The sequence below is a fragment of the Polyodon spathula genome, chromosome 21, assembly GCF_017654505.1.
Source record: "Polyodon spathula isolate WHYD16114869_AA chromosome 21, ASM1765450v1, whole genome shotgun sequence".
Classification (NCBI taxonomy): Eukaryota; Metazoa; Chordata; class Actinopteri; order Acipenseriformes; family Polyodontidae; genus Polyodon; species Polyodon spathula.
The window spans coordinates 14700192-14713588 of NC_054554.1; the positions used below are offsets into that span (position 1 = coordinate 14700192).

The 13397-nt window shown below is 37.0% G+C and overlaps 1 protein-coding gene across 2 annotated transcripts in view; it reads right to left on the reverse strand.

Annotated features, from left to right (window-relative positions):
- Positions 1-13397, reverse strand: part of LOC121295995 (cadherin-13-like) — a 620407-nt gene that overhangs the window by 344634 nt on the left and 262376 nt on the right. For both annotated transcript variants that reach the window (XM_041221112.1, XM_041221111.1), the window contains exon 3: positions 7558-7769. In XM_041221112.1, the coding sequence (XP_041077046.1) occupies positions 7558-7769 (212 nt within the window). The remainder of the gene's footprint in view (positions 1-7557; positions 7770-13397) is intronic.

Genomic DNA, 13397 nt, shown 5'->3' on the forward strand with positions numbered 1-13397 from the left:
GTACTTTCTGTTTTCTACATGTTAACCACTCCCTAATCCATGTACATGTGTTTCCTTGAATCCCAACTGCGTTCAGTTTGAGAATTAATAATTTTGTGCGGGACTTTGTCAAAAGCTTTCTGGAAATCTAAATAAACCATGTCATATGCTTTGCAATTATCCATTGTCGATGTTGCATCCTCAAAAAAATCAAGCAAGTTAGTTAGACACGATCTCCCTTTCCTAAAACCATGTTGACTGTCTCCCAGTACCCTGTTACCATATAGGTAATTTTCCATTTTGGATCTTATTATAGTTTCCATAAGTTTGCATATAATAGAAGTCAGGCTTACTGGTCTGTAGTTACCTGGTTCAGTTTTGTTTCCCTTTTTGTGGATCGGTATTACGTTTGCAATTTTCCAGTCTGTCGGTACCACCCCTGTGTCAAGAGACTGCTGCATGATCTTGGTTAGCGGTTTGTAAATTACTTCTTTCATTTCTTTGAGTACTACTGGGAGGATCTCATCCGGCCCAGGGGATTTGTTTATTTTAAGAGCTCCTAGTCCCTTTAACACTTCTGCCTCAGTTATGCTAAAGTTATTTAAAACTGGATAGGAACTGGATGACATGTGGGGCATGTTGTCAGTATCTTCCTTTGTAAAAACTTGTGAAAAGTAATCATTTAACATATTTGCTATTTTTTTTTCTTCCTCTACGATTTTGCCATTTGTATCTCTTAAACATTTAATCTCCTCTTTGAATGTTCTCTTGCTGTTGTAATATTGGAAAAACATTTTGGAATTGGTTTTAGCTTCTTTAGCAATGTTCATTTCTATTTCTCTCTTGGCCTTTCTAACTTCCTTTTTGACTTGCATTTGCAGTTCTGTGTACTCTTTCTGTGTACTTTCTTTTTGGTCCTTTTTTAATGCTCTGTAAAGTGCCTTTTTTCGCTGAATATTTTTTTTAATTGATCTATTAAACCATTTTGGCAATTTAGTTTTACATTTAGATTTGTCTACTTTAGGGATATAATTGTTTTGCGCCTCTAGTACTACGTTTTTGAAGAACAACCATCCTTCTTCTGTGGGTGTTTTCTCTATTTTACTCCAATCTACTTCTGTTAGTCTCTGTTTCATGCCTTCATAGTTTGCTTTTCTAAAATTGTAAACCTTAGCTTTAGTCTTTACTTTTGGGGTTTTAAAAAACACTTCAAATGAGACCATGTTATGGTCTGAGTTTGCCAGTGGTTCTCTGACCTCTATTTTAGTTATTCTGTCTTCGTTATTTGAAAAGACTAAATCAAGGCATGCCTCCCCTCTAGTCGGTGCCTTGACAAATTGTGTTAGGAAGCAGTCATTTGTCATTTCCACCATTTCTATTTCATCCTTCGCGCTACCCACCGGGTTTTCCCATTTTATTTGGGGGAAGTTGAAATCCCCCATTAGTATGGCTTCTCCTTTGCTACACACATTTCTAATGTCATTGTATAACAGATTATTTTGCTCACCGTCTGAATCTGGCGGTCTATAGCATGCTCCTATTATTATGCCTTTTGAATTTTTGTCTGTTATTCTGACCCATATTGATTCGGTTTTATTTTCTTTGTCCAGGTTTAACACCTGGGCTTCAAGACTGTTTCTTATGTATAGCGCTACCCCTCCTCCTCTTCTGTCCTGCCTGTCTTTCCTATACAGTGTATACCCACAAATATTATATTCGTCCCCATCACTCTCAGATAACCAAGTTTCTGTAACACCTATCACATCATAGTTACCTGTTAGTGCAGTAGCTTCAAGTTCTAGAATTTTGTTTCTGATACTTCTAGCATTTAGATAAATACATTTAATGGTTGTCTTACCTGAGTTGTTGTTCTTGTTTTGATGCGGTCTCCCTTCTGTTTTTTTTGTTGATTTCTCCCCCCTTCCTTTCTAGTTTAAATGCTTCTGAACCTGCTCGAGGATCTTTTCTCCAAGTAGACTAGTTCCCTTGTTATTTAAATGCAGTCCATCCCGTCTATACAGATAGTCCTCGTTGTAGAAAGTGGTCCAATGATCAAGATAGGTGAAGCCTTCCCGTGTGCACCACGTCTTCAACCATTCGTTTTGATTTATTATTTCCAGCTGTCCATATGGTCCTTTGCAAGGTGCGGGTAGTATACCAGAAAATACCACAGTTTTGGTTTTCTCTTTTAATTTCCTTCCTAGCTCTCTGAATTTGTTTTGCAGGGATTTTGGTCTGTCTCTTCCAATGTTGTTTGTACCGATGTGGACGACTACTACCGGGTCGTCTCCTGTTCGTTCTAGGAGCCTGTCCACGTTCTCAGTGATGTGCTTGACCGAGGCTCCCGGAAGGCAGCACACTGTTGTAGTAAGGGGGTCCAAACTGCGAACTGAACTTGCTGTGTTTCTCAATATGGAGTCCCCAACAATCATGACCTCCCTTCTTTTTACTGTCTTGTCACCACTGTCAATAGGGTCCTGGATGTTGTTCCTTTCATTCTCTTGTTGTTGGTTCTGCTCATCAAAATTCTGAAGTGACTCAAATCTGTTGGTTGTTTTGATTTCTGGTGGTGTTTGACGAAGTTTCTTTTTTTCCCTGCTTCTGCCTACCTGAACCCAGCTGTTCTGACCTTCTATCTCCCTGGTGGCTTTCAGTCTGTTAGGGGTGATGCAGACTTCCATGAATTGTGGGTGTGCCAGTTCCTCAAGATCCTGTTGCTGTCTCACTTCCTCCAGCTCCATTTCTAGCATGCTTACTAGTTTATGCAAATCCTGGATCGTGCGGCACTTTACGCACACTTGGTTTAGCTCCGCTGGGTTTTCTCGGATTTCCCACATCAAGCAGGTGTCACAGATTACTGGCTTGAAGACCATGTTGAGGGTTTTTTTTTTTTTTGAAGTTTAGTTTCTTCTGCAGCCGTCAACCTGCTTTCAAACTGCTTCGAAACTGCGCTGTACTTTTCCACGCTGTACTTCTCGCTGTCGCTTCCACTCGCTGTCGCTGGGAAGACTGCCTCGTTTAACCACGTTGTTCTGCTGTGCTGTCGGCTCCTCCCCTCGCCCGTGTCTCAGAACGGCGCTGAATTTGAATCAGCTGCTCCGAGTTTCAGCTTGTTTGTTATCAGAAAAACACACGCGGCTGTGTTTCCCCAATGTCCTCTGTTTTCTGATTAAAGCAATTCAAGATGCAATTTCTCCTTTCTGCTTCGAAACTGCGCTGTACTTTTCCACGCTGTACTTCTCCCACTCGCTGTCGCTTCCACTCGCTGTCGCTGGGAAGGTTGTGGCAATCAAGCTGGGTTTATTGTTCAGCAGGAGTTCGAGTAGCATAGCACTTTGTAGTGATAACAAACAGACACACTAATAATGCAGCATCAGGGACAGTAGCAAACATCTCGACATCCTCCTACCCACTCTCTCTATACTCTGTGTTAGACAGCTTTGTATAGTCAAAGGGACGGTGCAAGGGAATGAACGTATAGCCACTATCATGCTAATATTAGTGCACAGAGGAAAGACATGTACATTGCTATACATACAGCATACCATATGCGGGTTCATTACAGCACACATAAACTCTGGAATAGAAATACAATAAACTTTTTTTAGAACCTTTTAAGTGTCCAATTCCCTGTGGTGTTATCCAAAATATCCATTTCCCTGTGGTGTTCCTACTACAAGGATCCCTCATCACAGCACTACAAATAATTGTTACATCTTTAGGATGCCCATTAATGAATTAAATAATAATGTGAGATAATAGCATAATGCCACTTATATAATTGCCTGATACATTACATTAAAATGCTGCAATAGCTTAGAGGAAACACTTAGATTTCAAGACCTTAGTGTATAAAATTGCAATAGCTCTGTGGATTGTCAGGGAGAATACGGTAGAATCATTTCAATTTCTTCCTATATAAATGTTTCCTTAAGGCTGTTACATATGTATGATGTCAGCCTAACATGATAGAGAAGATCTACATTTATAGACTGGCTTTCACAATTCTCGAAGTCATGGTTTAAATTGATGTTGGACTCAGTCAGACATTGCAAAAACACCTGTTTTATCTGGTCATGTGTTGGCTCTGAGCAGAGAAAGCCGACATAGGGTATTCCCCAATCATTTCTGATCGGAAAGAAGGTGGAATGAGCTGGGTACCTTTTCAAAAGCTGGAGAAAAACGATTTGAACACAGAAGTTTAGAGACAGACACAGCACCCTGAAGAACTTGCAGAGATGATTGAGAAAAAAGTCAGTGACTATGAAAGTAGTTTAGAAAGGAGGCAATCACAGTGAGCAGACATGGGGGTGGAGACACGCACCTGTAAGCGCAGATAGATTTGTGATAAACTGCTTTGAAAAGTATCAGACACTGAAAACTTAGATAAAATTGTGCATAGCATGTACACAGTTATATTTGTTATAATTGTTGTTGGTTCAAATTTGTGCACCTTCTTTTGTCTTTTGTATTTTGCAGTTCTCAAATAAATAGTTATAAAATACATAACAAAATAGTTCTTGGTTATTTCTTTCACTTGTTTTCTTTGTCAGGGGGTGTCTTATTGATTTACAATACGTCTGGAACCGGAATGATTGCTCCAAAGTCACTCTCTCAACAAAACAAATAATTTAGTGAATTGTTTCAGCTTTTTTTTTTCTACCCTCGCCTCATAGAAATAGTTCTAAAATAGATGCATTTCTTTTTTTCTTTTTTTTTTGGTTAAGTTAGGAACATGAGTGATTGCTCTAAAATCACTAACTCAGCAAAAATCAATAATTTTGTGATTTTTTTTTTACAGGGTTTTTTTTTTTTTTTCAATGTTCCCTTATAAATAGTAAAAAAATGATTAAAAACTTGTTTTTGGTTGAACAATTGGTATAATTTTCTTTCCTCAGAGTATCACTTTGATTATATAGTTATTTGAACTTTTTTATGTCAATAAAGTAACTTTAATTCAATTTGAACAGCACATGGTCTAAAGTGTTATTTTGTTCCCCAAAATTAAATAAGACCTAACCAGACTGACAGGGTCAAAATAATTGGACTGCAAAGGGTTAAAGGGGAAGATTCATTGGTAGTGCAGTAGAAACAGCAAAACTTCATTGAAAAGCCATCCCATTTTTGGGTCCTAAAACCTGTGTGGATGCTTGAACTGTGACCAAACAAAATTATTTCATCGAATTTAGTGTTAGCCGGTGTTAAGGCCTGAATCTTATTTTTTAAATGTTTTCACTTCAACTATGCGAGGATCCAAGGTTTCATATACTCTAGTTTAACATCTCATATGTGGCCAGGGGTTTGTCATGGTCTGGGACACTGATTCTATTATGCACCTATTTAGAAGTGACCTTTTTATCACACTACAACGTCATTTTATACTTGGCAGGGGGCATGGACTCATCTGGGACTGTACATATGTTAACACATATAGAAAATGTGTATAAAAAGGGTATAGTTAGAACTCAGGTAAGGTCAACACAATTTATATGAGACTTCCTCTTTAAGATTTTATTATGCTGTACTACAATGTCCCCAAGCTTTTACATTTAAAACCTTTATTTTACTAGGTAAGCACATTGAGATTACAATCTATTTTACAAGTGTGACCATACCAAGAAAGGCAGTATCAACACAAAAAAACACAGATACAAAAATAAAATACTTAAGATGCAATCAAATAGTAACAAATCTACTCAAGTACTTAAAACATTCACAACTCTCAAGTAGATAATCGTGCAACTTAAGTTTAGATTGAAAATCATTCCATGACCAAGGAGCAAAATAGGCAAATGATCTTTTAGCAGCCTCTGTACGCACTTTAGGAACCGTGAAATTAAAAAAAAAAAAATGTATGCAATCTAATACTGTAGTTACAAAAAGCAGCTATAAAGTATTCATTTATATATGGAGGTAATTTACAAACAATTGCCTTACATAAAAGAATATGCCAGTGCTTCAACAATCATAAAGCCAAGGAGGTCCAGCCAACCATACTGTATAACCCACAATGAGGAGCACTGTAACTTCGTAATATAAATTTGTAATATATATCAAGGCTGCATGATATATAGGATCTATAGGATCCAGTTTGCTTAATGTTAAAGACAATGCAGACCTCTAGACAGTGTCCCCATAATAAATTTGTGGTAAGAATATACAAACAATTAGCTTTGTTTTTGTAACTACAGAAAAACAAGACCAGAGTCTATAAAAGAAGCCTATCATGAATTTCACATTTCTTGCAAGATTATCTATATGGACCTTAAAATCGAGTACTGTCCAGTGTTATTAATATATAGGATAAACAATGACGGGCCAAGAACAGATCTTTGAGGAACACCCTTATTTAACAAAACAGGGTTTGACATTATATTTGCACGTTTGATAATCTGTGATCTATTAGTAAGGTAATTTTGAAACCATCCATCTATATGTAACTAAGAGTGTAAACAAGACAGAGATTAATAGCAGATGATCAAACTGATAAATCTGCAGAGCCTAATAATCTGACAGCACAAAAAAATAAATGTGTAAGAACAGTAGTCTTCAATGAATACCCAGTCGGTTTTGTGCTGAAAAAATATCCAGCTGTTTGCTGATAAGAACAAAAATTAATCTTGAAAATGTCTGCAAGTTTAAAAGTGGACAGGAGAAGAAAAACGCCTTACTGAAGTAATTATTTTACTGCTGGAAAATGCTTTGGAGAAATTTCTTTTATGGAGAAAGAACATGTGCTCAGGATATGTGTAACAAAAAAAAAAAAAAAAAGCTACCAAAGCAAATTATTTATTTTTTGTCCATTTGAAGCTTTTTAGTTTGTAAGTACTGTACACAACAAAACAAAAAACACATTAATTTTTCCCACTGAAAATGCAGGGTGCATCCATTATTTTAGTGTTTATTTTTGTTACGCGTCAAAATGATGGACAACTCAGTCACAGAATATAATGGTTGTCTTTGTGTAACCACAGCAAATCCATTCATATGGCAGCAGGGTGTATATGGGAAAACCACCAGTTTGCATTGTGACTGTGGATAGTTAATTCAACTCCTGCAGTCTCTGTGCACTCCCTCAGTGAGGTAACCAGTTACTGATATTTGGCACAAGCTGATGCACTCTTTATACCTAGGGGAGATGGACAGGCATGTATTGGCAGTCAAGTCAAATGTAGCTCCCCTAGTAACCGGTATTGGTATAGTTTGCTAGCCTTTATGACATTGGGTTTAGTGGGGAAATAAGTGGGGCAGTCATTTCTACTGTCATATGGATCCATATCTTTGGACCATTCTCTCCCTCCATTACAAATACTTTTAATGTTCCCCTTGTCCACCAGCCATGTATTACTGGAATATTGGCCTGAAGTCATTTGTCTTTGTTTTTACTCATAAGATGCAACACACACACAATTTAACATAGCACTAACGATACTCATCACAGTTTAAGCCAAACAGATCACTGCCTATTTTGCAGTTGTCTGGTAGACTGTATTTTTATGAACACAATGTTTGTCTCAAGGGACATGTCTTTCTACACTCCTACACCATTCACCTCATCTGGAAATGGTGACTCTTTACCTTCAAAGTCTGAGGATGTTTTTCTGGAGCTCCATTAATTTTGATCTCCGCCATGTCATCAGTGAAGGCAGTCCGGCCATGGATGAAGAGGGTGGTGCCGCTGTCTGTGATGTCTCTGTGTGGGACCACTGACCCATCCTCGTCTACGATGAAGGCTGGGTGGGACACTACGAAGTTCACATTTTCATTTCCATGACAGTCATCAAAGTTAACTTAAAAAAAAAAAAAAAAGTAAAGGCTTTTACAAATAGGAAAAGACAAACGAGAACCACTTTGACATGATCACAATGTTTTTCAGTAGCTAGGGAAAAGGTACGATATCTGCCAGTGGCTAGGGAAAAGGTAATGTGCAATTGTATCAAGAAAAAGAGATCATATGAAAAGAGATTTTGTGCAGAAGACACTAAAAGGAATTCTACAAAGCATTCCAGTGGCCGATTAATTATGGTAGGCTGGCTGGAGGCACCCTTTTAGAATCTACTGTACCTTTGCAAAAGAGATCATGCATAAAATGAATTAACTGAAGATTTCCATCAGAAGGGTATGTGTCACATAGTTGACTGTCAAAGAAAAATAAAAATAAATGCTTTCATTAACACAAAGAAACTTCTCAAATCAATTCAAGATTCTCAATAAAAAAAAATAAGACTTGGAAATGATGACAGTGTGCAAGTCAACTCTAGGTTTAATACACAACCATTAACATGAGGTTACCTGCTTCTGTAATGAACCATAGCCATTAGAGGTGAAATCAGCAGAGCATGTGATCTACTTCAAACCCTATTTACAAATATATGAACCAGTGCATTAGAAATGTCGGAACCACGATTAAACTGCATTTGACATATCACTTTGATTCTAATAGGTATGTTTACTATGTTTTCCTTTACGCTAATGTGGCAAAGTGCCCGCCTTTGTGTGTATTTTGTGTTGTATGTTGTGTGTCATTGTCATTGGTACACGGGATATAAACGGGTCTGTGTAACACTAGTGTTTAAAATGTATATTTGTATTTAGGCACGAAGATTACACAGCACTTCACGTGCAAGTAAAATGTAATAATATGTGAGCACAGGAAAATGCACATTATTAATTCACGTGCAGTTGTACTGCGACTCTAATTGAATGACTGATTAGCAATCGAGTCTCAGTACAGCTGCATAAAAGCAGCATGTTTTCACTCACTCAGGGTTGTGTGTTCGGTGAATGGAGAACGGGATTGGAGACGGAGGTAATAATAATAAGAATAATAATAATAGTTAAAAAATCAGCTCATCGTGTTTGTCTGTGTAGTCCCTTTTGTTTGTCTCTTTAATTTTCGAATGTGCCGTGTCCTGTTTTGTTTGTCTTACAATCTTTTATTTTCTGTCTATCTCTCTGTGCACTATTAAATGCTGAGTGAGACCATTCGCTCCGCTTCACCAAACTCCATCTCTTTTGTTTATTTCCTAGTTTCTGGTCTGACATCACCCACTACAACCGTCTTTGTGACAGCTACTCATACCATAGTTTGACATTATTTCTAGCATGTTTTACCATCATGTCATTATGCAAATGTGAGCATTACAAGAGCCAATCAAATCGCATGAAAGTTGCCAAAAGGCTTCTACATTCAGTGTTTTAGAAGTCAGAGTATAGCAACTGCAGGCATGTTTTGCCCTGTTTGGGGATCATCAGTGCAGTGTAACTGCACTCCAACTAGTGAAAAGCACAGGAGAGCAAGTAAATAAAATGAGCTTTCGAGTTAAAGGATCCATCATCACTACATGAAAGACAAAACATAAACTATCCCACCTTGATCTTTTGAATGTATTTGGTCATTGTATAATAATCTGTATGCACTCAAATAATAAACATGTGAAAGATGTCTACTGCACAAAACGAAAGCAGGTACAAGTTCCTTCCTTATGGAAAATTAGACAGACCATGTTTGTCACACAGACTAGTGTGTTTCCACATGGAGGTAATACAGCCCATACAACGCTTCATTGGACATGCGCTGGTACGTTTCAGAGTACATGTGAAGGTACATGCGGAAGTCAAGAGATGCTTGAGAACAGTAATTTTGTACATAGCAGTGTGGCATTATGCAGATGTTTGGGTGCATACGGATTATTATACAATGATCAAATACATTCGGAACAGCAAGGTAGGATAGATTATGTTTTATCTTTCATGTAGTGCTGATGTACCCTTTAAGGTGATATAATTAAGGTTATAATTATGATATACCATAATAAAGTTAACAATCCCTACTGTAAGTTCACAAACAAAATATCAATTAGCTTTTTTACTACTTTACTACTTTACTGCTTTACTACTACCTCCCTTAGTCACCTGAGCAGCCCATTGTTTTTAATAAACATCAACCAATAACCAACAGTAAACATTACAGAAAAGATATTATCAGTATACCATAAGTACCAATGTAATATACTGGTATGCTGTACAAAACCAGAGACAATGAATTGGAATGCACTAACAATTAAGTGTTACACAAGTCACTGATTTGCTACGTGATACTGGGGAAGACAACTAGGCTGTGTTTGAACTGTCATAACACAGGGAGTAGAAGAGAACCCGAAGACAATGCTTAGTAACTGAAGAATAAGTATATTGTATAGCTGGTTTTATTACAATACATACTCTCCTTTACTCGTAAATGTTTGCATCATACAAGTAGCCCATCAGGAGTTCCATGACATGCATCGTGATACATATCGGATCCCGACCATGAACTCATGATATGCATCATGGCATTAGTTACGCTCCTAGTATGTATGCATTTAGTGAAAATTGTGTAGCTAGAAACTGAGACAGTCAACAGAAAGTAGTCACACTTTGTCACATTTTTCAAATGATAAATAATGTTCTTTCTAAAAAGTGCCTCCTTTTTATGTGTTTTTTGTTATCTGTATTGAACAGGGTATGTTTTAGACTCTTTCACTTTTTGTGTGTGCACATTAATTTCATGTATGTCATACACTTGTAACCTTTTTAGTTTAAGAGTTAGCCACATGTCTAACAACAGTAAATAATAATAATAATAATAATAATAATAATAATAATAATAATAATAATAATAATAATAATAATAATAATAATAATAAAAGTTCTCAGTTTCTTTTATCACTTCCTAGGTTATTTTACCTCTGCAGTGTCTTTGGGGTCAAAGCTTGTTACTGGAAGGTTATAGGGGAAGCAGCTGGTTGGTTAATGAAATGACAGAAGGTGTTTAAAGGGTGGTGACAAGTTCATTGTACAGGTGAAAGGAACAATGAAGCACAACATAACCTGAAAGCAAAGTTTGCAAACAGATTTCTTTAGCAGAGTGTAGTTCTAGATATCATACAGTACATGTTTGAAATGTGATGTGTTGCACATTTGAGATCTATATTGCAAATAGAAGATCACAACAGTTACATGTATGAAGTTATTTTGTTAGCTACTATCTCACCTTTAAGAGGAAAATATGTAGTCATTGAAACATATTTATTCACTAAAACCTATTAATTGTGTAACAGGTCACAGTTGCTTAGATGCTCAATGCCTTAGGGAAGAATTCATGCACGCCTTACACAAAACCTTAATAACCCTGTAGTATTTTTTTCTAAATTAAAATTCCTTGTGTAAAAACCAAGTATATCCCTTACATTTCATCGAAGATCTAAACACCCCCTGCATTCCCCTCAGACCTGGGAATTGTACTGAGGTTTAGCGATGTGAACTATAATCTGCACTTATCCAGTTGACTCATGACCTGAGCTGAACACAGGCCTTTTCAAAGATGACATCCAGGAGAGGCGAGTGAATTAACCTGCTGAACTATCTAACCCTTGAAATCTCCACGTCTTAAAATCCAGTTGCCCTCATCCATAATAAGTGTGTGTTAATCTTCCAAGAGCCGTGCAGAGCAAGCACGAGCGTTAAACACATTCATACAAATAGACATCTTTAATGCATAACCTGTCAATAGCAATAATATCTTTACTTATTTCAAGTTGCAGATGGAAGACACACCGTTCTTTCAGTTATTTTTTAGTCTGAAATTCACAAGTGTATTCTTTTTGCTACTGTTATGTTTAATAATACCTAATCTGTTTTTTTTTTTTTTATTAAATGCACACCCCTGCATCACACAGTTTTCAACAGATATCACACCTTTAAAAAATAAATAAATAAATAAATAAATAAAATCACGCATCAGCCTTTGTGTTAATGCAGACTGCAAGACAATGCAGAGTACAGTATCATTAGAGCCAGCAGTGTAGAGGAGAGCACAGGCATTCCCCAGCGTAGAGGCCTTTCCACTTCAAACAGGCCCTTTGATAGCAGCACATGAAGGTAAAGAACTGCCTAAAGCCCTTGTTACACAAGTCAATTTACTAGCAACTTTTATCGCTCGGCACCAAATCCTGTGAGGATTGCCCTATGTAACAGCCCTGACAACGTATTGTCAATGTTCTGGCAACTGCCTGGCAACGTGATTGCTTAAGTGGACAGCATTCCTACTACAGGCAACAGGTTCCAGGCAATATCCAATTAGAGCACTGGTGTGTGTCACGTGATTATGTCTGCTACAATGAAAACAATAGATAAAATGGACAGGAAAGTCGCAGTTACTGGACTCAGGACAAATAAATACTTCTCTAGAGTTTTAAGAAGGTTGGTCAATGCTGGAAGAGTTACTTTTAACAAGATTTTAAAACTTCTTAAAACCTTTGGTCCAACTGTCGTTAACTATAGGGGAATATATAGATAGATAGATGGCATCTGCCAATAAATAAATACAATATATCATATTACTGTATATTCTTCTTGTTTTCAACTCTATAACTGGTTGTATCGTCGCTTTGAAGCTCATTCAATAAACTGTGAAAGCAATCTTTTCCTGTCGCTGTGTAAGAGCCACTTCTTAACTCAAATGCTCTTTTGCTGGCGTTTGTGTTTTTCTTCATCTTCTAACAAATTAATTAATAGAAGTGCACTTATGGCTAGGGCTGGGATTTAGTTATGGTGGTTGCAGGTATCATGGATTCCGTGTCTTTTGCTAGTGTCCGCAATTTTGCTGATGTGCGTGACTTGCGGGGATGTCAGTAAATTGAGTTCAATCTGTATGTAATTTTATTGGAAAGTGTTGCTCTTTAACATTAAATTTCACATTTAAAAAAAAGAAGCATTTATCGTTTATTAATTCTAATAAATAATTACATATTTTGAACTAGCTCCAAAACTGTACTTCCTGTCCCTTCCCTTTTTTTTTTGGAGAAGAAAAAAAAATTCTTAATCAAACTAAGCTGTTCTATTAAATACTTTGTGAAAGTTATGTTAACAGTTCATAAATTCAGTGTTTCTGTATGTGTGCATGTGTGCGTGTGTGTTTGTGTGTGTGTGTGTGTGTGTGTGTGTGTGTGTGTGTGTGTGTGTTTTATACTAACTGCCAGCATTCTCTGCGGGACATACATTGAACAGTTTCCTCTTTTTAAATGAAATTATTTTTCCACTTGTTGTTTAATTGTTGTCCGGTTGCACTTAATTTAATGTACATGTCTCGTCAGCCCCACACCCTCTTTGTGTGATCCTCATGTGTATTTCTCGCCACCAGTGTGTTATGCTTGCTGTCTCTTAACCTTTCCCCTGTTTGCGTCTTTATTCTCAGCTTAGTTCAGCTCTTATAAATGCTCCTATTAGTTAGAAGTCACCATTGCAAAGCAAATAAAAAATCAACAAATTGAAATTTCGTTTGCTCGTCTCGTGCTTCTTTGCTGAACCTGTGCGCACCAACGCTGCAATATGCTTTTATTAAAGACAGTTATTTTATTTATTTTCTTATCCCCATG